Source organism: Ambystoma mexicanum, chromosome 3p, assembly GCF_040938575.1.
Source record: "Ambystoma mexicanum isolate Mex_15411 chromosome 3p, UKY_AmexF1_1, whole genome shotgun sequence".
Lineage (NCBI taxonomy): Eukaryota > Metazoa > Chordata > Amphibia > Caudata > Ambystomatidae > Ambystoma > Ambystoma mexicanum.
Window position 1 is genome coordinate 865,766,574 of NC_090925.1, and position 21,831 is coordinate 865,788,404.

Here is a 21,831-nt window from a genome sequence, read left to right on the forward strand (position 1 = left end):
GTGGAACATTTTTGAAAAAACATTTTCCTACTACAGCGAACTAGGTGGGGTTGGAGCAACAAAGACACAAGAACCAACACAGTTGAACATCTGAGAAATGAAATTGATTACACACCTACTTGTAGTTATTTTTAAGAATGTACTTTTAGATAGGTATGTCCTGATGAGGTGCACTAGTTGGAAATAGTATGACCGACTAGTTGCCCGAAACTCGAGTCGACAGGAACAGAGGTCCTACTCCACCCAGTAGTTGGACTCTACTTGGGTTCACATAGAAATAGTGTGGCAACTATACATATATATATTCAAAGAAATGTGCTAATATATACCACTTTTAGAACATATATTGATGCACTTTAGGAGACGACAAAGATTTTTTAGCATCTAGAGGTCTATTGGGATAGACCGGTGGTTCTGTTCTCGGAATACACAACGGTTACTGCGGTTATTTGCACAGGTATGAATGACATTGGTTTGAATGGGGATAAAACGGTATGAGATGAATGTTTTGAGATACAAGGTTATCGGTTGGTGTGGTGCTTTTTTACAAACTAGATTTTAATGTTTGTTCAACCAACAATTGCTGTTATTTGCACACATTCTTTACAATGATGTTGGTTAAGATTATAAAAACAAGAAAATTAATTAAATATATTCACACATTTACTACGCCTTTGTCTATAAATCATTGCTCACAAGTAGTGAGTTATAGGGAAGAGATTGTGTAGTCTCTCATTGTTTGTTATACACTACAAATGCTTAGAGGGTTGATATTTGTCCATTGACATTGGTACCTTTTGTATTATGGTATCAAAGTAAGACCGACACAAGTGATCACAGTTCGAGGGTGTTTATTAAACTGTAAAAATGGGTGAGATAAACACTTAATCTAAACCTAAATCTAAGATGGGAGCAAGCCACGACCATCAAATAATAATAATACCGTCCAAGTGGAGTCCAGTCAAATAAAAAGGGCCTATGCTAAAAAAAACTGTTGCCAATCCTTACCACTATGCTACAAAATAGTGTGGGAAAATGTTCACAAAAAAAGAAAGAAATATTCACAAAATGATAAGTCAGGATGTTAGGGCCAGTGTCCCCCTTCCCCACGTTTTTAGCACGGGACAAGGCAGGACTCTTGAGCACAGCACACTCCTGGGCTTCTCCGGCACAAGCTTACAGTTCCTTTTCTCTATATCGGGGACTTCTGTGCCCAAGTTTCTTCTCATGCAAAGTCTCTTGCTTCAGATGACCTGATATGCCAAAACCAACAAAACAAACAGTTCCTTCTGGTACCCTTCATGTCTGGTGATTACTCTTCACCCTAGGAACCCCCTTAGCCGGGCTCTGATCCTACTTTCAGCGTTAGCCTCTCAAAGCACTTGCCAATTTAAACAAAGGCTTCCGAAGAGTGATCACGTCTCGCTGGGTCACTCTGTTAATAATTTGGCTGTTATTCTATGGCAAGTGCATGCTTCACAATATCACAGTTAAACTCCAGTTTCACAATTCCTTCAGTCGGGTTCACACTTTCCACAGTTCACAATTTCTAAATCTCATCAGAAAGCGGTGTTTCCCTTCCCCTAGCTTTCTCTTGACATCCCTCCATCGGGTCCACATTTGCCACAGTACACGTTTCAACAAAAAGTCATTCTAGGCCCCTTAGGTTCTTCCCTTTACCCAAGTCTGGGTCTCAGCCCCCAGTCAGGCTTCGCACAGTTAATTCATCACAATGTTCTAGGGTGTGTTAGGGTTCACCCCAATTCACAGGCATCCGTCAGTCGGATTCACGCCTGCCTCCACAATGTGTCGTATGACCACCTCGACAACTCACGTCGGCCTCCCCTAAGGCCTCTTTGTACTCGTTTCTACTGGTTCGGGAGAGGGGGCATCAGCCAGAGACCTTTGCATGAGCGCCCACGTGGCGTCGAACCACTCTATCTATGGTGCCAGTTTCTCTCACAAAAGTTCACAAGGTCTTCCTCTATCAGGCTTCGACCCCTCCCACAAAGTACACAGGGGTATCCCTCTGCCGGGCCCGGACCCTTCTCACAAAGTTCACAAGGGTCTCTCTGATGGGCTCGGACCCTGCTCACAAAGTTCACAATCTTTAAAAGTATATTTTTGGACTCCCAGTCCCAGAATGCACTTGTGATAATTTTGCTCCCACTTCACAGCTCCTCAAAATGGCATTCCCTGTTTTGGGAGCTCTAGGAGCCACAAGGGCATGTTTCAATGAGGTCAGGGTCTTACCTCCTGCCCCTCCTGCCCCTCATGTACCCGTGTTCGCCTATTTCGCCCCTGGGGAGGAGTTCTGCTGTAGGTACCACCAGGAAACCCTCAGCTACCCCTGGTCTTGCCTTCTGGAAGTACAGCTCCCTCCTCCACGCTGCAGTCTCCTCTAAAATAGCAGGGCCAGTGTTTGGGCAGTTTTCTCCTCCTACAGGTCTTCCAGGGCTTCTGCAGCTCACTAGGGCTTTCTCCTTCTATCTGGCAAATTCCAGCATCCCCGGCTCGCTCAAAGTGTACTTTCCTTCTCCACCTTTTATGCTGCCTGGGAGAGACAAGTGAAGTCGGGTGCGAGTAATTAAAGAGGGAGGCCTGACTTAGCCTGGCCTCATTAATGGGACAGTCTGCTGTAGAAAGGGCAGAGTCTGTTTTCTGTCACTCTGGTTTCCTGTTGGTAATCTTAATCCTCCCAATCTCTCTCCTCCTCGTCTCAGTGACTTTAGAAAAGAACAGAGGGGAGCAATTATGGGGATTGTAGTTTTCACTAGTAATACTCTCGAGAAAGTGGGGATAGTCATGTTGTCACTCACAGTGAGTGAGAAAGTGTCTGTGTCGGGAAGAGGGGGAAGGGGGGCTGAGTTCCTAAATATCCTACCTGGCAGGAAGGAGAAAAGGTGTTATAAGGAAGGGTCCTTCGGTGTCCCACTTCCACTCCCCAAGGACCCTTCATCCAGGTGATCCTCCCGCACTGGTGCACCCCCAGGAACTGCATCCAATAGCAATGGATGGGTCCTGGCCACCTGGACAACAGATCCCCGGGGACTAACGGGTGAGACACCTTCCAGGCCTGCTGTCAGTCAGCAGTAGTGTAACACTGACTCGCAGCGCGGCATATTGAAGGTACAAATTGTGTTACCATTGACTAAATTTGAAAATTGACTGCGTGTAAAGGAACTTGTAACTTGTATCCAATCTGCAAAAAACAGTGAAACTGTCAGTGTGAAATCCGTGAGACTGAGTTTGGATATACTGTAATACTCATAATCTTACTGTCAATAATATAGACCAGATTTGATATTGCACACATTCTTGGACTATTGATTGTATGCTGGAGGAGATTTAAACTCCAGCATACTGTGTTCTTATTTTGTTCCACCAATTACTTACCCAGCACTTTGCAGCACATCTTTAGCCTTCTCGGTCTTGCATGCGCGTTACTATTGAGAACTACATTTCCCAGAGTTCCTAACGTCGCTCTTAGGGCAACGTCAGGCGCTTCAGCGCTAGAACTTCCGAGACGAAGCCGATCCACGGCAGCCATCGGCGTGTCGGCGGAAATCTCTACTCAGCTCTCCCCAGCACTGAATCATGTCTTCAGGTATGGGTTTCTCTACAATCTGCCAATTGCTGGCCCAGGCAATAAGTCTACAAAATCAACAAATAGTTAAAGCCTACCTCAACACCAGAGATGCTGCTACTAGCACTTCCGCGCCAGGAAATACTTCAATATTTACTGAAGACCTGACCCCCACTAAATATACTGCCCATCCTAACAATACAGATTCAAGGCAAATGCACACAGAAAATCCAAACACAAAAAGAAATAGTTACCAGAGCCACCGATCTGCCACAACTTAAAATAGGACTACTCAACACAAAATCACTAAACAAACATTCCCAAGAAATGCATGATTACATAACAGACGGAAAACTTGACATTCTTTGCCTCACCGAGACATGGCTGCAGGAAACAATGGGTCCCACCATTGACACTGCCGTACTAACAGACTATACTATCTTTTTTTAAAATGGAGAAACAGGAAGAGGCGGTGGAGTGGCGATAATCGCCAAACAAAACCTAAAGTTCTTCCCAGCACCAATACAGTGTACTGGTTGTGAAACCTTGCTTCTCAAATTGACTCCCACCCAAAACAGCTGCTTAAACATTGTCATTTATATACCACCCTCGTTGGTCTCGGACTTTAATGATGAACTCGCACTACTCCTGAATAATCTTAAATCACCTAATACAGGAACAATACTCCTTCCTGATATAAATAAATTGTGAGGCAACACCCAAGATCCAGGAGCCATCAATCTAGAAGAGGAACCTAAAGAAAATTACCACTGCCATACTTGCTCAAGGAATAACTCACATCATGAACACCATGACAGATAGTGACACATGTGATAAGATCATACAAACATACAATAATCACTTTCAGGAACTATTAGATTCTCATGCGCCTGTAAAAGACAAACAAGTTAGGCCCAACATAAACCACCAAAAATGGTTTAATGAGGAATCCATTGCGCTTAAACAAGAATAAAGAAAACTTGAAGGAAAATGGATAAAAGACCCCTCGGAGACAAACAAAATAAATTGGAAGAACGCAGACATTAAATACAAGAACAAGCTGACAATATTTTTTAAAAAAACTAGAACGAACAAATCGATTCTGCCACAAATTCCACAGGAAAACTCTTTCAAATATTGAAAACCATAGAGAAAGCCAAGGCCCTCTACCCACTATTTCAACCCACTGATAGACTGTGAAAAAGTACAAATAGCTTTCTAAAATAAAATTCTCAAAGCTAGTGAAGCTATAACAAAGTGTAAGACAATTAGCCTTCCCCAATCTACCTACATTGGCGAAGAAACCCAAAAAACTCACAGCCCTAAATTCAAGTTCACACCAATAACTATGGAGAGTATGAGGAAAGCTGTTTCCAAAATAAACTGCACATTGTATACAGAAAATGTATTACCACCAAAACTGATACTTGATAACCCAGAAACATTCATCCCATTCCTTAGAAGAATGGTAAACGGTTCCTCTAGAGACCACACTGTACCCGCAACCATAAACACAGAACTAAACCAACACGATCCCTCAAATCTCTGACCCATCACAAACTGTCATTTTCTATTGAAAATACTAGATAAGATTGCTACAGAACAGCTACAAGAGTATGTGGATAGCAACAATGTACTCCACCCAAAACAGTTAGGATTTAGAAAAGCCCATAGCACTGAATCTGCTTTGCACGACCTGCAGACAGAAATGCTGGGACTCCTGGACCAGGGCAAAGTAGGCTTACTGATTCTATTGAACCTCTCGGCAGCTTTCGATTTGTTAGATCACCGGAAGCTCTGAGAGACCCTAGACCGTGTCGGAAACTGCTCCCAGGGAGCCATTTACTGGATATCCTCCTTCCTTCAAGACAGACCATCCATGATAATCTGGGGAAAGCACGCATCACCATCTAAACAAGAGCACTGTGGCGTCCCACAAGCAGCTAGTTTCTCCCTACTGTTGTTTAATCTATATCTGTGGTGCCTATGCACATTGTTAACCCATCTCTGCATGTTTTTTACTAACTTCGCCGTTGATACACAGCTGGTGTTCGAACTCAGTGGAGACTATAATCAGGACAGCAAAAAACTCACATTTATCTACAACACCAGTGAAGCCTGGATGAAGGCCAATTGGATATGCCTCAATGGCATCAAAACAGAGCTCATGATCTTCGGCTTGTCCCACGCCAGAGAAAAACCTAGCCCCGCTTACTCCACATTTAACATCAAAGAAACACCATTCCTGGTAGGAAGCACAGATAGCCTACCTAAAAAGAAATTGTCATTATTACCAGAAACTTTTGAGGAAAAGCAAACCCCTACTAAAGAAGCAAAACAGTACAACAATAGCTAGGGCCACTATACACGGTTAAATTATGGAAATACTTTACTGCTGGGCGCCAGTAATAAATGCTTTAAACAGTGCCAGGTGATTCAGAACAACGCGGTAAGAACTATAACCAGCAAAACAAAGAGAGAACACATCACAGGAGAAAGGAGAGACCTACACCGGCAAACCTCTTAAATTGGCTGACTTGGGTGTCTTTGCAATACACATGAAAACCAACGACCATACCTTCAGTAACCCTATCTAAGTGCAGAATTGTATTTTAGAATAGCAGTGGGTAGGGAGAAGAACCATGTTCATCTCTGCATGTCAACAGTCTCAAATGACCAACATACTCCAGCGTTCTGCCAAATCCAGATAAAGCAGGGCTGATAATACTGTAGAGCCCGTTCAGCCAACGCATGAGAATTCTCTGGCCAATGATAGGGTTTGGGATTAAGGTTTGAATAGTAGGAGCTAAAAGCAGCTCCTTGTTCTGACTTGAGTGTCGTGTAGACCGTTGATACCTCCGTCCCCAAGTGACGCACAGGGGAACCTAAAAGAACCCTGCTGTGTGACCTTTGGAGCCACAGGTGGGAGATGTTGCTTCCCGGATCCACGGAACCTCAGGAACACTGATGCTGCTGCAGAAAGAACGGGGTTAAGTACCATGCAAATACAATATAATACAAGAATCACAGGGTCTGAATAAGCTTACCTATCGGTGGTTGGAAAACCCGGGAGACCTAGTGGAGGAGGTTCGAGACTTAGATGAGAGGTAGACCCCAGAACAACAGGGACCGGAGTCACACGTGGGTACAGGACAGCCCACCTGAACCAAGGGCTGGAGTTGTAGCGTGAGCCCCCAAAGTTCAAGGGTGTAGCGAAGACAAAGTTCAAAGGGATGGAGGGAGTAGTGTGGGAGCCCGGGGAAGGTGTTGTGGGGATGCTAGCAGTGTTCTGATGTGCAGAGGAGTGTCTAACACTCCTAGGATCAGGCACCACCCAATAAGCAGGAGCTACCTCTTGGGAACAGGTCGCTAGTGCATAGCATGCTACAAATCGAATTCCCATATAAGATACTAACTATACCAACTATAAAGTATTGTCTATTTCACACAACCCATTATGCTTTAAATAGCTTCCAGAAATGTACCCTGATACTCTTTCGTATTGTGGGATTGGCATCATGGAAGGAGACACAGACAACAGATTCAAAATTGAACAATATTTTATTAAACAAAATGTCAGGATAGAATAAGGCCTATCTTGTGCTATCCTAGGGTGGGATTTCCCTACCTAAAGAAAACAAAGGAAAGTCTGTGTCAGTAGGTTCAACTTAAAATCGGTCTGTGTCCAAAACCCTATGCTTGCCCTCACAATTAATACAAACAGTATATAGGGATGTCAACCATAAACTGAATAAGGCTCCAAACATAAAGTTCTGAGATATTTCAAGTTCAAGCTTACTCTTCAGCTTCTTTTCCCCAAAAGTCAATAAACTCACTTATAATGTTCAATTTACCTTTGTTTGGGTTTGAAGAAATGTACAGCCTGATTCATGGACTTATTTGCGTGAAAAATGCAGATTTGTGTGCCCTTCTGTCCGGAAATCCCTGTTTGAAGTATGGGGATTTTCGGGCAGAAAGGCACGCAAATCTGCGTTCTTCACACAAATAATTCCATGAATCAGGCAGATAGTTCCACACTTATATAAAGGTCAGGGGGGCCCTTCCCCAAGTTCAATAATGTTCCTTCAAATAAGTCTCAGGGCTTCCTTCTTCAAGTTCAAAATAAAAATAATGTACACAAAAGGAAATATCTTAATCTTGCTTATCAACTGGATTTTGACACAAGTGTGTACAACTCCGGGTTCCCGTCCCAAAGTCTGATATTCACTACACTTTGTTCTTTTTCTTTCACCACAATAATCTTCCTTGTTAGTTTATAGGGGCTCTCTAGTCTTGGCGCAGGTTTAAAACACACGGTCCACCCGTTACAGGTCACGCAACCAGGAACATATTATGTATCCTTAAGAAGTTCAATATTTAGTCATACAATTAGCTTTACCAACATCACTTCATGATTTTAACATATGAGTGTGTTCTCCGTATGGATTCCAGTTTATACTCAAGTCTTTTATTCAACTTAAATATGTTACTTGTTTTCAGTTCAACATTCGCAAATTGTGGCTTTTCTTACTTGGTTTCGTTCAATCATTCCATTTCATAGTCCATAATTGCTTCTTGGCGTTCTTTCACTACACCACATATATTTTGGTTGCTTTCTTCCAATTCGGTGCTCATTAAACATAACTTGCTCTTGTTTCAATCAGTTCGGCATACAAACAAATAGTACTTGTGCTTGTTTCATTAATTTCAGTATTCATTAAAGATAGCTTTGTTTAACCCAAGGTCTGGGCCCAAAGCCAAGTTCCTGTCCCAATGCCTCCTAGCAGGAAGGATAACAATCGCCTGCTCCTGGAAAGCCAGGGAGGGACCGCTCCTGCCCCTATGGTGGATCAAATTATGGGATATCCTCATCGCAGAAAAGGTGACGGCGGCAAAGGCAGGAACTCTCCATTGCTTCCAGAATGTGTGGAGGCCATTCCTTGACTATGACCAAAGATTCCCGGCTCTCACATATAAGCCCCGACAAGCTAAGCGGATTCTAGACAGCGGAGACACCTCCGAGAGGGGGCGCGAGATCTAGGGAAGGGAAGAGGGGGAATGCCAGCTTCCGGGGTGGAGACCCAAATGGACAAATGGGATGGGGGGAAGGTGGGCTAATGTGTTCATAATATGTTCAAATGTTCGGAAGCTCACAGTGCTGTATGACTGTATTTGTTTCCTGCCTTGTTTAAAATAAACATATAAAAAAAAAAAGATAGCTTTGTTTGTTTCATTCAGTTCGATATACAAACAAAGGTATTTGTTCTTTTTGTTCATTCATTTCAGTGTTCAATAAAGATATTTGTGTTGATTTCATTCAGCTCGGTATTCAATAAAGATAACTTTCACTTGTTTCATTCATTGCAATATTCAAATACTGTAAATTCAGTTGTTAACACAGTGGTGGGTTAAGATTTTGGAGCTCCCCGGTGAGTAAAGTGTCTCAGACACTTATCCAGGCTCTGCTGCTCGTACACACGACTTCCCCCTTTCTGCGGGAATGCCTGCTTGCCAGGCGCTCTTTGCAGCACACTCCGCCGGCTCTTGTGCGTAGCTTTGCCAACACTTTCTAACAGCTCCTACTTTCCACTTTGCCGCCTGGGATTTCTCCGACCTGCACTATTACTCCAACTGGATTCCCAAGGGCTCAGCAGGAGTTTCGGCATCTCGGCTTCTCTCGCTCCTGCACGTGTTTTTCTTCCACTGCTTTCCTCTTCCAACGCTCTTCTCTGTGCTTCACAGTTCCAGCTTTTATACACCTGTGGTCCAGTAACGGGCTGCAGGCGTTTCCTTCAATTACAATTGCCTGACGCTCATTAGCAGGACATGCCTGATCACCATGCATCTTCTTCATTCCAGTACCGAAGTGGTGAGAGTAGGTTGTGTTTACTACTCTTATCTGCTTCTTATTTGTCTCAGTACTTGAATAGGAAAAGGGTGCAATAGTCATAACTTTCAGTTGTTTCTTCCTCGTCTCAATACTGTAAGACCTATCAAGGGGGGGAATGAAAGGGAAATACTTTGTATTGACCCAAGAAGTTCAGGGAAGCATTTATTAGGTCATTCCAAGTAACAGGGGGCTACTGTGTTTTATCAAAAGGTATCTCATTCCCAACTTTTCTCCTCCTCTGTTTGACCTGTCTAGGATGATATCTTCTACCCTTCTCAGAGACCAATGAACAAGGTAGCAATATCCCACATCCAATTCCGGGATAGGGTTTCCTACTCGAGGAGGATTTGAAATACTGTATCTCACCTAAAGGCTTCCCAAATCCAATCCCTGAGAACCGTCTATCCAGGTGATCCCCCCTCCTCGCTTGTCCACCCCCAGGGGCAGGATCCAAAAGCGATGGCCTTTCCCTGGCCACCTGCATAGAGGATCCCAGGGGAGTAGATGTGAGAATGCCCATAGGTTCTCACAATACATGTTCTCAAACGCATTTATTCTCACATTGGCATGTCTGTATGGACCACTTGACTGGAGTGAAAAGTAGCTCTTGCTAATCTTTTGTGCTAACTGGACTATTGTTGGAACTAAATAGCTCCAAGCTGGATCAATGTTGATGGGAATTTGGAGATTAGAAAAAGTTCTAATCTTTGAACAGGCCTTTTGAGATCTTGAAAGCCTGTAGGTCGATCCCAATAACTAATTCATAATATAGAAATAAAATTGATAAAGTAGAGTACATAGCAGCATTGCACATATTTGTGGGGCTCAGGGCAGAGTGAGTACAGGAATTTCCAAAGTTTTCTTCCAAACTGACAAACTGCGTTTGCAAGGATTTTCAAATGTGCAAATGAATATGTTGGTGTGTGTGAGAGAGCAACTTTTCTCATAGTCTGGCAGATTAGAATGTCTAATCTCTTAAGTAATGTCCCACACACTACACATCCCTGATTATGCTGCTTAATCTCGTCACAAAATCACATCATAGAACTTAATGGTCTGCGTGAGCATAGCCTGCTGTAGGGAGGGAGTTGTCGGTTTAACACATTTTGAACTTCTTACTGATTCGAATCTCCAGTTGATCATCAAGTGGTTGAATTATAGCAAAAAGCAATTTATTATGAATTTGCTGCTCCTTTAAATATAGAGTCCATACATATAAATGGACACAAATTAGGCAGCCATTATGATGCTGCACATGCAACTATCTGGAGTAACTTTAGTATTGTAAATTAACTCTTCTGTTTGACATCCATAGATTTGCCAAAGTATTTAGCCAAAATACATGTTCTTCCTTACAAGATGGTTTGCAATGGTTATTAGACACTTTGGAAGAGTGAGCATGCCAAAGTTAATTGCCTTACAGTAAATCAAAAATATGTTTGCATCACATGACAGAGTACTGTTTGTGAAAATGATGGGGGCACACTATTTCATTTAAATATTGTAACTTAACTATTTCCCATTTAAAAATCGCAAATGTAAAAAAACATCTAGAACAGCAGGCCGTGTGCCAGTCTATCTGCCTTGTAAGGGTTATTTACTACAGCAGCTGTTTGGGACAACTAATGTAGCAATCATTCCCATTTCTTTTTTTAGATATCTTTCTAGAAGTGTAAAGGTTCTAATAACCAGTAATACATGATGACCCTACCTCTCTTTTCACACAGATCAAGTGGGGACAGGCCTCTCATTTAGAAGTCCTGGATCTTTGCTTTAGCAAGAGCTCAAAACTGGCAATTGTTTATTTTTGGACCAGTACATGAAATACTAAAAGTGCTTTGTGTCCCATGGTATCTGCAATTTCTCCTGTGCGCCTGACATCTGTTATTTCACTCACTTTGGCAGGCGCAGGGATTGTGCATTGACTGCTGTTCCTGGGACAAAACCAGTCACCTGGGCCTCTGCGATTGCTGCTTCACCTGTGCCGAGTTCTGCGACTGCCGCATACCTTCTGTGGCAAGCTGCCTGGACACATGCTGTCCCCGGAGCAATGTAAGTGACCCTGTTCCGTTTGAGTGCTGGTCCCCTATATGTTTCATGTCACTTTGCTATAAGTTCTCCTGTCTTACAGAATTGCACTGCTAAAGCACAATCTTGTGTCTTGGGCAAATTATTTAAGCCCATGCCACCCTCTCAAGCACTCTCCACCAAGTCCAGGATATTATCCTTGTGCCTCATCTCTTTATATGAACGTAAATGCATCCCTTTAATGTCTAGTGGATATAGGCAATTTAGATACAGTATAAAACCGGGACAAATTCACATTGACAAGATTTAGCTATTAAAATAAATGTGGCACAAATACAGTAAACAAAGTGTATGTTTTAAAAACATATACCTGAATTAGCATAACATCTTAAAGGCCTTGCATACAATCTCAATAAATTACGTCCAACATTATGAACATATGGGGGGGTTAAAGATTAATGTCTTATGTATGCTACTTCTCCTGCATATCCTGTGTCCCCTCAAATGACTACCTCCCAGACTGAGACCTGGGAACTTTTTTCACACTCGCAGCACCTTGGGTGCCTCTTATGTCCCACGGCGATGCATAGAGTTCTGGCCACACTGGATGTAGGAGACGGAACGTTATGGTATAAATACCGCAGCTTGCTCATTTAAACAATAAAAAAAAGTGTGCGCTTTTGAGGAAGTGCTGTTTGAGAAAGGGCTGTCTACGGCTGGAGATGATGTGACCTGCTGTGAATGCGGATTCAACATTACTGGAAAGACAAAAGACTTGGAACTGCCTGTGTTTTTTTTTCAAAGTCCTGTGGTCTCCGCCCCCCTTTACCCATAATCCATATAGCCTAACGAACTTGCGCTTTTGCGCGTGTGCTTTTGAGGAAGTGCTGTTTGAGAAAGGGCAGTCTACGGCTGTCCACGGGTGGTGAGGGTGGAGGGTCCCCCCTTCTGGAAATAGACGCACTGATTCAGTAAGCTTGCACCAACTTGTCCTTTCATTTAATATAACGTGCGCTGGCCGTGCTTTGATGTGGTGCACTGGTGTGCAAGCCGTGCGCAGGGGTACACAACTCGCCTTGCTGTTATTTACTGTCACATGTGGAATGAATTTTGTAGAAAAAAACACTTACTTACTTTAAGTGAGTCTCCAAACACATTATTATCAGTGGTTGATTAGTGTTTCTTAAGTAAATAATTTGCTGTGCCCCCCCCACTTGCGTGGCGCTTTACCCTCTACTGCCACTCTAATTACTCACGCTCATTTCGCGAGTTATCACTGATGGCTAATATACCTTACACACTCAAAACGAATATGCCAGCAGTGGCCACGCTTCTGCCTATGGTAAGCAAACTGAGCCCCCACACACCAAGAAAACTACCCAAAAAAGCTATTACGCTATCGCCAGTCATTTCCAAATCGCTCGTCATGAGGGACATTCGGGATTACTGCATTAATCTGAATCTAAGCAAGAATAGGGTAAACTCGAATCAGCAAACAGTCAGCGGAACCTGTAAATATGAAACTCATGTACCGATTACAACTGACCTGGAACAGACACTAGGTGGTCGTGAAACTTAGAGAAGAACTGCGCTCCTAAAGCACTAAGCTCCCTGACGAGACACGTCAGAACAAAGGTAACAAATATAAAATAACTTACCTGGACAAATTGGAATCTTCAGTACGTAAAGACCATTCACTAAACGAAACAGTAGAGGTTAGTTAATCGCCTAACATACAGGTGCCTCCAACGATTGACCTAGCCCAGACAACATTATCCGATTTGTCACTGCACGCAAGCTTTTCGGAATCACTACAGGAGCAACCTGCACTAAGTTCATCACATATTTCACAAACAAGAGACTTTCAGTCACCCTCAGTCTCTTTTTCATTTGTCGCCCCCTACCCCGAGGCGCCCTACAACAGTGCCTCCATTAAGGGAGCTGAACTCCCAACAGCCTATGCTCGAAATCACGCTTGCAGCAATTAACAATGCCTTGGTAAGTTTGGGGCGGCTATTTGAAACTATGGATGCCAAAATTAGGCATCAAACAATGCAAATAGACCTAATTAAAGAGTGGATGTTGGAAGAAAGATTCGCCAAGGAAACCAAAGCTCGGCCTGCCACAGCTGATTAAAGCTGTGGAGAAGAAATATGGGGAGCCCTCACCTATAGGGGGTGCAGAAGGACACAATTCTGGTCCCATTTTTACCAATCTTTGACACAATAATTGGACCAGTCACAGAGGTGATCCCGGGAAATGTTATGAAAGGAAACAATCCACCAGTTGCGAGTCCTAAGGCACTCATTAAAAAATCCTATGATATCTTTCAACCAGATCAACAAGTGATACATGCCTCTAAACAACCTATCAATACAAAGCAAAAAAACAAAAGTTTAAGTGGAAATGAAAAAACATCTAAGAATATAAAAAACATTAAAACTGTGAACCAACCTGCTGCAAAGCAATTTGTAAAGAAAATCATCCCAGCTCAAAAACAGAACGCAAGCTTGGCAGTCATAAACAAATATAAAAATATGCGGGAAAACAGAGACAGAATGAGAAAATGTAGTGTTGTCTCAAGCTACCAACCATGAGCCGCTAAACGATTTGGTTGATGAAATAGATAGACAACAGAACGTCCCTCCACAAGAAGTCACAGCAGAGCCTACAGGAGCACAAAAGGGAAAACAGATGAATCAAAGTGACAGCATGGCTCTGGACAAAATGTGAACGGAAGCTCGAAGGAGAGAAATTAGAGAGGCGGTTGATGCCTACTTAAGCTCCCAAAAGAATGAACATACAGAACAGAGGGTGCAGCAAGTAAATAGTACGTCTGCATGTCCAGATGACCTTCAACATCTAGCTTGTGGCTGCAATGTTAAAAAGCATGGAGAACAACAATGTAACCAATGTGTATCAGGGGATAAAAATAACATCTTACCTAAATTACCGCCGATACTCAAACCTAACAATGAAACTCAAGTTAGCTTTGCAAGTAACACTCCTGGTCGTCTTACGTTTGAGCAGGCTACGAAATGCAGCTGCCTACATGCAAAACAGCACAGTCAAGCACATGGTCAACTGCAGCATGAAGGAGGGCAAAACCTACCGCTGAAAACAGCTACAGACTCATATAAACAAAAACTCACTAGTGGCCTCATGGGAAGCCAGAAAAGTATCAACAACATGAGCATCAAAACCAAATCAGCTCCACACACATTGATCATGAAGTGCCGCCCTGGTCCTGCTGGACAATTTACATTATGCCGCACTAACATCTTAAACATCTTCAAGGACACGTCTACACTGAACAACATCGCTTCAATCGATATTGCGCAAGTGGAATTTCCAAACTTATACAAACCAGAGACTGTTATGTTGTGGATTCCATCAGGTATGGTGGCTCAGGCAATTTGGAACGCAAACCCCGAATTATTTGAACCGGGCTTCACCATCCTGCAAGATAACTAAGGCTATAAGGCTTCAAACATGGTGAGAACACCAACAGAAAAATATGTCAGTGTGCGACAACATACAGACACGGAATGGGGAACCAACCAATCATAACTTGGATCCAACGAATTAAGCAACCATGACAAAGATGTTAGATTGAAGCAGATGAGTCTGGTCAGCTGGAATACTCGTGGACACTCCCACTTGCCTAAATCCTTGGATAAAGATCTGTAAAGTTTCGATATAATCGCATTTCAAGAAACATAGCTAACAAATGACCCAGTTTGGAATAATCACAACATCTCGTTACTGCCAGCGATTTCTGCCATCAAAGGTCGACCGACATCCGGACTAATGGTAGCCATTAAAATCAGCTGAGGAAGCATTTTACAACCATGGTTGACACCTAATAACTACATCCAGCTGGTTAAGATCCTACAGGACGAACAAGTAACAGCATTGCTGAATATTTACAGAAACCTGGCTGGCATATCAGAATCAAAGTCCTATCAAGATCTAACAAATACGCTAGATGAGATTGCTCTTGATACACAAGTGACCAGTGCAATTCTGGTGGGAGATCCGAACTTGCGATGCCTTGATAAAATGGCTCAAAAAAGAACAGACGTTCGCAGGTGGTCGGCACTAATGGAGGAACGAGGTCTGGTCATGATCAATGGATCACTGCCTGGAGATTTACCACCGAGACCCACGTGGTCTAGGGGGCAATCGAACAGCATAATTGATTTTATTTATGTGGATAGAGCTCTCTACTCACAGACCTTGAGATTCGAAGTCAGGGAACAATCATTCAGTGATCATAATATGCTGACATTGTTCTGGAATACAAAATTGAAAACAGTCTCTGACCCAAGGAAGTACTATACTCCAGAACTAGTGATAAACAGTGCAAAAATCAGATTTCGTTGGAATCAATACAAGCTACAACAACTCAACGAGACACTATTACAAAACTCACTTAAAGATGAAAAGGCTCCGTACACCACAGCACTTTTCTTATTCAGATTGAATGGACCAGATAATGGGCCCAAGGTTCAGAAAGTCCATGCTTTTGACATTCATCAAAAAAATAAAAAAGCTCAGATGAGAAAAGATAAGACCTCCACTTTGCGCTCAATAAAATGTCAGTACAGAAATTGGACACGTAGCAGGAGCGCCATGAAATACCAGCGAGATGGTGAACTAATGTTAAAAACATGGTCATCGAAAAGCACAGCCATTATGTGGTCAATTCTTAATAAATCTGGAGAGCAGAAGAAATTGGTCCAAATTAATGGCGTGACGGAGGAGTGCTGGTCACAACACTTTCAGGAACTGTGCAGCTCAAAGAAATGGAGAATGCTACAAAACCTGATCACGACATGTACAACAACATGGCAGCTGGACATTGAGATGGAAGACATAGTGTACTTCATCAAAAAATCATCTAGCTCACGGACACCGGGCACGGATGGTCTAAGCAATGCTCTGCTTAGAGCCTTCCCAGATCATTGGGCTAAGATTCTGCATAACATATTTGCCAAAGTGTTAAAAACAAAAACTATCCCGGACTCGTGGCGTAAAGCAGTTGTAGTTCCTATCTACAAAAGCAGTGATAGACTTCTTCCACGTAAATACAGACCTATTTCATTGCTCGACGTTACTGGGAAGGTTTTTGCACTACGAGACCTCAACCGATGGGCAATACAACATCACAAACGAGATCCCTACCAAACTGTCTTCATCCGTGGAATGGGCACTATTGTTAACCTGATGTCCTTCTATGCCATTAAACAGCAAGCCTATACCTCTTCTATCTTGCATATATAGACTTTCATGCAGCATTTGACTCTGTGTCACGAGAGCTGCTGATCGGCAAACTACAGAGAGCGCAATGCCCAAACACCATTGTGGACATCATACAGGAGCTGCACACGAACACTTCATTGCAGGTGAGATTGAATCTGGAGGGCCTCCTCTCAACTCCTTTGTATGTTGATGATCTTCTGTCAGAAACGCCCACTGGTTTACTAAATCTATTACACGCTGTGACCACGTATATTAATATCAATCAACTCACAGTAAATGTTGCTAAAACCAAAATCATGATTTGCAATACTCGGGAGAACACCTCCAATAAATACAAATGGGTCTTACAGGGTCCTGAAATAGAGGTATTGACCAGATACACATACCTGGGAATGAGAATTGATGATTGCCAAACCAATAAAGCTCACTCGGAAACAATGGAACAGAGACTAACGACAGCAATTTCACAATCCAAACTAATATTATGTACATATGGCAAATTCACCATAAAAACGGTCATCACTTATTATAATCAAAAGACTGTGCCAATACTCTTGTATGGTCTGGAGACATGGTCCAAGGTGAACCAAATCTACCTCCAAAAATTGAAGGGAAAATATTGGAGGGAAATTCTTAATTTGCCTCAATGTACTCCCGTTGTAATCCGACGACATGAAATTGGGTTGCTGTCCTTGCATGTCAGACTCCTGTGGCGGCAGTGTGCTTTGCTAAGGAAATGTGTTCTTGCTGACAACCCCAACACCTTGCTTGCATCTTTAGCATTATATATTCTGAAGTCAGCTCACAGTTTTCCGGTTAAGTGGCAGAAAAATGTGTATGACGCAATGGCTGCTGTAGATGTGTCATTAGAGACACTATTAGAAAATCCAGACAGAGCCAAAAAAAAGTTGTACATCCATGACTGGATTCGAACCAGAGAGCTATGTCAGACTTCAGCGACAACCCATTTCCCAGTAAAAAGTTTGGTATCTGTGAATCTTACTTAGTTCGTCCCCGTCTGTGTTCCTTTGCTCAGCCATTCTACGATTTAGACTAAATCTATGGCCGACTCGATCGTTAATGGCTAAACGAAAGCAAATTCCTACATCTCTAAACTTTTGTAGATTTTGTGCAAACACTAAGGTGGAGGAAACCCTACGACACGTGTTTATGCATTGTCCAGGAGTCATGCAAGAGAGAGAACTATTTCTGTACAAATATTACCAACAGCATGAAACCATTGCTCAAGAAGAGAAATGGAATATATTTTTTTTGACAAATCGAATTTCTGTATACATAGCCATAAAAAGATTTATAGAAGCCCTGTTCACGGTATAAAAAGGACGTGGGGAATCCCATCGTCTTTCTCTTAAGCAGTGTATTTTAATATACTTCTATATGAATTATCGGTGATTTTAATTGCACTTGTTAAATCTATGGAAATGTTGTAGCTTCTGTTTTATTTGTTTGTAAAGACAGTTTTTTTCTTGAATATTTTTCTTGATATGAATTTACCAATTTGTGTAATGAAAATTTCTGTTCTTATATGTTGTAAAGTTGTTAATCAACTAAAACAACTATTAATTAAAAAAAAATAGTAGGGATTACAAAATGTTGTAGAGTCCCTTGCTGCTAATTTCATTTGCCTTAATTTCTCCTCCAGAATGAGCATACTGACTTCAGGGTTCAAGGCTTATCATAAGGGTCATTCGAACACCTCAGCACCCAGTGGATTTCCATCATTCTATATATAAAACCAAACCATACATAACCAGGCCTCAACACCACATGACGGCTACTTACCGAAAACGCACCAACGCTCATTGACCGGTTTCTCTGAACTGAAGCTGCCAACAGCACATCAAAGTTCTCTTGCTTTTTTCCCTCTCAATTCAAATAACAAACCCGCCTCCCCTTTGCATTGCAGATCTGCCAGAGCGCCAAGAGACTTGAGACCCTTTGCTCATCTCCCCCGCCCCTGCTAACACCCTCGTATGCCACAGTGACTGGCTGCCTGGTTCCCTCTGAGTTCTACAGGGCACCAGACCCCCCACCCAGCCCACCCCCGTCTTCGAACTTAGCATGTGGACCTGGACCCCATGCAATCCCTGGCACTTGACCTACTGGCCTCCCTTTAGCACTTGTGTAGCATCTGTCACCCTCTTCCCAACACCCTCCTCCAACCCACTTTCACTTGCACTCTCTCCTCTTTACCCTGCTCTTCCCTTCCCACCCCAGCATTTTGTGCAGACCAGCCCACCCCCTTTGCACTTCTTCTTACTGCACTTGCATGATCCAAATGTCACAAGGCCTAGTAGAACCGTTAATTTAATATTTCTCAGTTGTCCCCCACCTCCTTTTTGTGTCTTGTGGCACCTTGAAACATAGTTGGTTGTATGGGCGATTTACAAATATCCAATAAATAAATAAAATAAATAAATAATAACATAACATATAGCTTAACCGCCCCTTTCAAAAATAAGTGCACACAGGGAACAAGCCATTTTTGACACAACCACTGTAACCTTGTGATGTCTGTCACCGCTCTAATGGCATAGTACATAGTTTTCAGTATTTTCTCATTCATAATTAAAGGAACAACATCCTGAGTATAGCACGTCAGTTAGTTTATGGAAAATAAATCACACAAAGCAGTACCACAATGTACGTCTCATGGCATTATTATAATACAGATGCAAACAAAACAAATATCCCCTAAATAAAGGGTTTTATTTTTGACGTCCTTGCAAGACCAAATTCATAAAAAAAATATTCTTTCATAACACGCTTAATACCGGAGACCAATCTCTAAGCGTGAAACCAGGATCTGAACCTGTGTTGCTCTGCGTTGTATTGCTTCCAAGACAAATGCGATGCCCCAGAGCTATTGACACAACTTAATCTAAAACAGCCACATTTGTGTTATTTCAGGGCATACAAGAGCCCTACAACTGGATAGAAGCTGCAGGCGTAGTGCCTCCCTCAATGAATTACATCCTCAAAAACCATTCAGGTGCAGCTTGAAAGTAGTTCTTGCTTATCCTGCCAACACCCCAAGTGTACAAATGTTCATAGAATTAGACCTATGATGTTGAAGTCAAACTTAAATCACACTTGTGTGTGGTTTATGTGATGCCAATGAAAAACGAAGGGCAACCAGTGTTCATATTTCTCGCTCTAAGGAGTCCGGTCCGTCGCTAGAGGGCTGGTGCTATGTTGACACTAAGCAATCGACTTGTTATTACATTGAAAGCAGAGGCACAAGGCGAAGTCCCTTAACAAGGCTGGTTCCAGGAAGCATAAACCTATATTTATTCAAGAAATCAGCATCCAGAACTAGTTGTGGAGTATTTTGTAAAAAGAATGTTGCCGATTGTTAAGCCGCACTTAAAAGACAAGGAGGTGGTGATGATGACGGGTCAGTTGAGGAGCTCCATGCAGTTAATATGTAATGTAAACTCTTCCAGGGACCATTCCTGCAAGGAGAGAGATTTCCACATCTAATTCTGTTAGAAGGTCATCTGTTCCAAGTGTACATGTGCACTAGCCACCAATAAAGTTAATTGAGGTCCACCAGGTCCAGAGGTACTATGTGAGAGTGAGAGGCATCCGTGTACATTGGAAGATCTTCATTCTCTGCATGGCTCTATAGTGTAGCTGTCTAGGAAATATGGCTTGAATAGAAGATGCCAAGAGGTTGACTGGCAAACTCTCTGAAAGATATTATCCCCCATGCCAAGATGGAGTCAATCAATCAGTTATTTATAATGCACATTATCACTGAAGGCATCATGGCGCAGCACAGATACCAGGAGAGAAACGTACATTTAAGCAAACAGATGGGATTTTAGTCTGCATTTAAACAGCTCAAAATCTTCGGTGCGCCTTAATGCCACCGGCCAGGTGTCCAAGTGTTTTGGGCTAGCAATGGAAAATGCTCTGCCTCCCACTCGTTCTTTGCGATATGTGAGAAACCAGAAGGTGTCTCACCCGCTAGTCCCCGGGGACTTGTCATCCAGGTGGCCAGGACACGGCCATCGCTTTTGGATCCAGTTCCTGGGGGTGGACCAGTGCGGTAGGATCACCTGGGTGAGGGGTCCTCATGGAGTTGGAGTGCAACACCGGATGGCGAGATGCAGTATCCCTCTCTTCCCTGTAACACCTTTATCTCATCCTACCTGATGGGATATTTAGAAACTCAACCCCACCTGCACGGACACTTTCTCACAGACAGCCCACTGTGGGAGAAAACAGACTCACACCTAAGCTGTGTACATGACCTGTCCCAATACTATGGTCAGGCAATCATCGACACAACCCACACTTGACTTCCATTACAGTTCCCCACACGGATAAAAGGCAAAGCACGAGAGCGCCTTCTGAGCGAGGCAAAAAACACACAAAGGTACAGCAGTTTCGAGTTGGCAGTTGAACGAGGGGAGAAAGATGGCCAGGCATGAGAGGTTTGTGAGAGGAGCAATACCCTTGACCTCGTTGACAGGAAGCTGTTACTTTCAAGAAATCTTCAAGGCAGAACATGTGAGACTAGGAAACAAGGCTAAAGAATCTTGCATTGTGTGTCGGAGATCTTGAGGGTCCTCCCTCGGAAATGACCAAGGCTGGGAGGAGCAGCAGACACTGTGGTATCGTCCTTGGCTCCAAGAACAAAGGAGCGACCGAGAACAACACAGCCAGTGAGTTGGGGAGACCGGTCTGTGTTGAAATCAAGGTTGCAAGCTGCAACATTGTAAAGTGCGCTGGAAGGAACATTGTTAAATGTGCGTGATGAAAGACGCAAGTGAAGCTAAATTTGTGTTTTGTTTGCTGCATCAGGCCCTCTGCATTAAGAGACTGTCATTGCGAGAGAGACTTTGGGAGAAGGCCCTGATGCCTATGCATTGAACTGTTACCTAGTTGCCAAGAAGCTAGAGTGTGTGCAAAACCTGCACGTGTTGCTTTGGCCCGTGCCGAAAACGTGGGGAAGGGAAGCTAACTGCTCAACTATCCTGACATATCATTTCTTGAACACTTTTCTTTTGCGTACATTGTTGTCCCACACCAT

General features: G+C 42.9%; 1 protein-coding gene across 1 annotated transcript in view; it reads left to right on the top strand.

The window, feature by feature from the left end:
• The window catches only part of LOC138581020 (uncharacterized), a 220,449-nt gene that overhangs the window by 181,180 nt on the left and 17,438 nt on the right, over positions 1-21,831 (top strand). Inside the window, exon 3 of the mRNA XM_069652034.1 lies at positions 11,382-11,528. Within this exon, the coding sequence (XP_069508135.1) occupies positions 11,382-11,528 (147 nt within the window). The remainder of the gene's footprint in view (positions 1-11,381; positions 11,529-21,831) is intronic.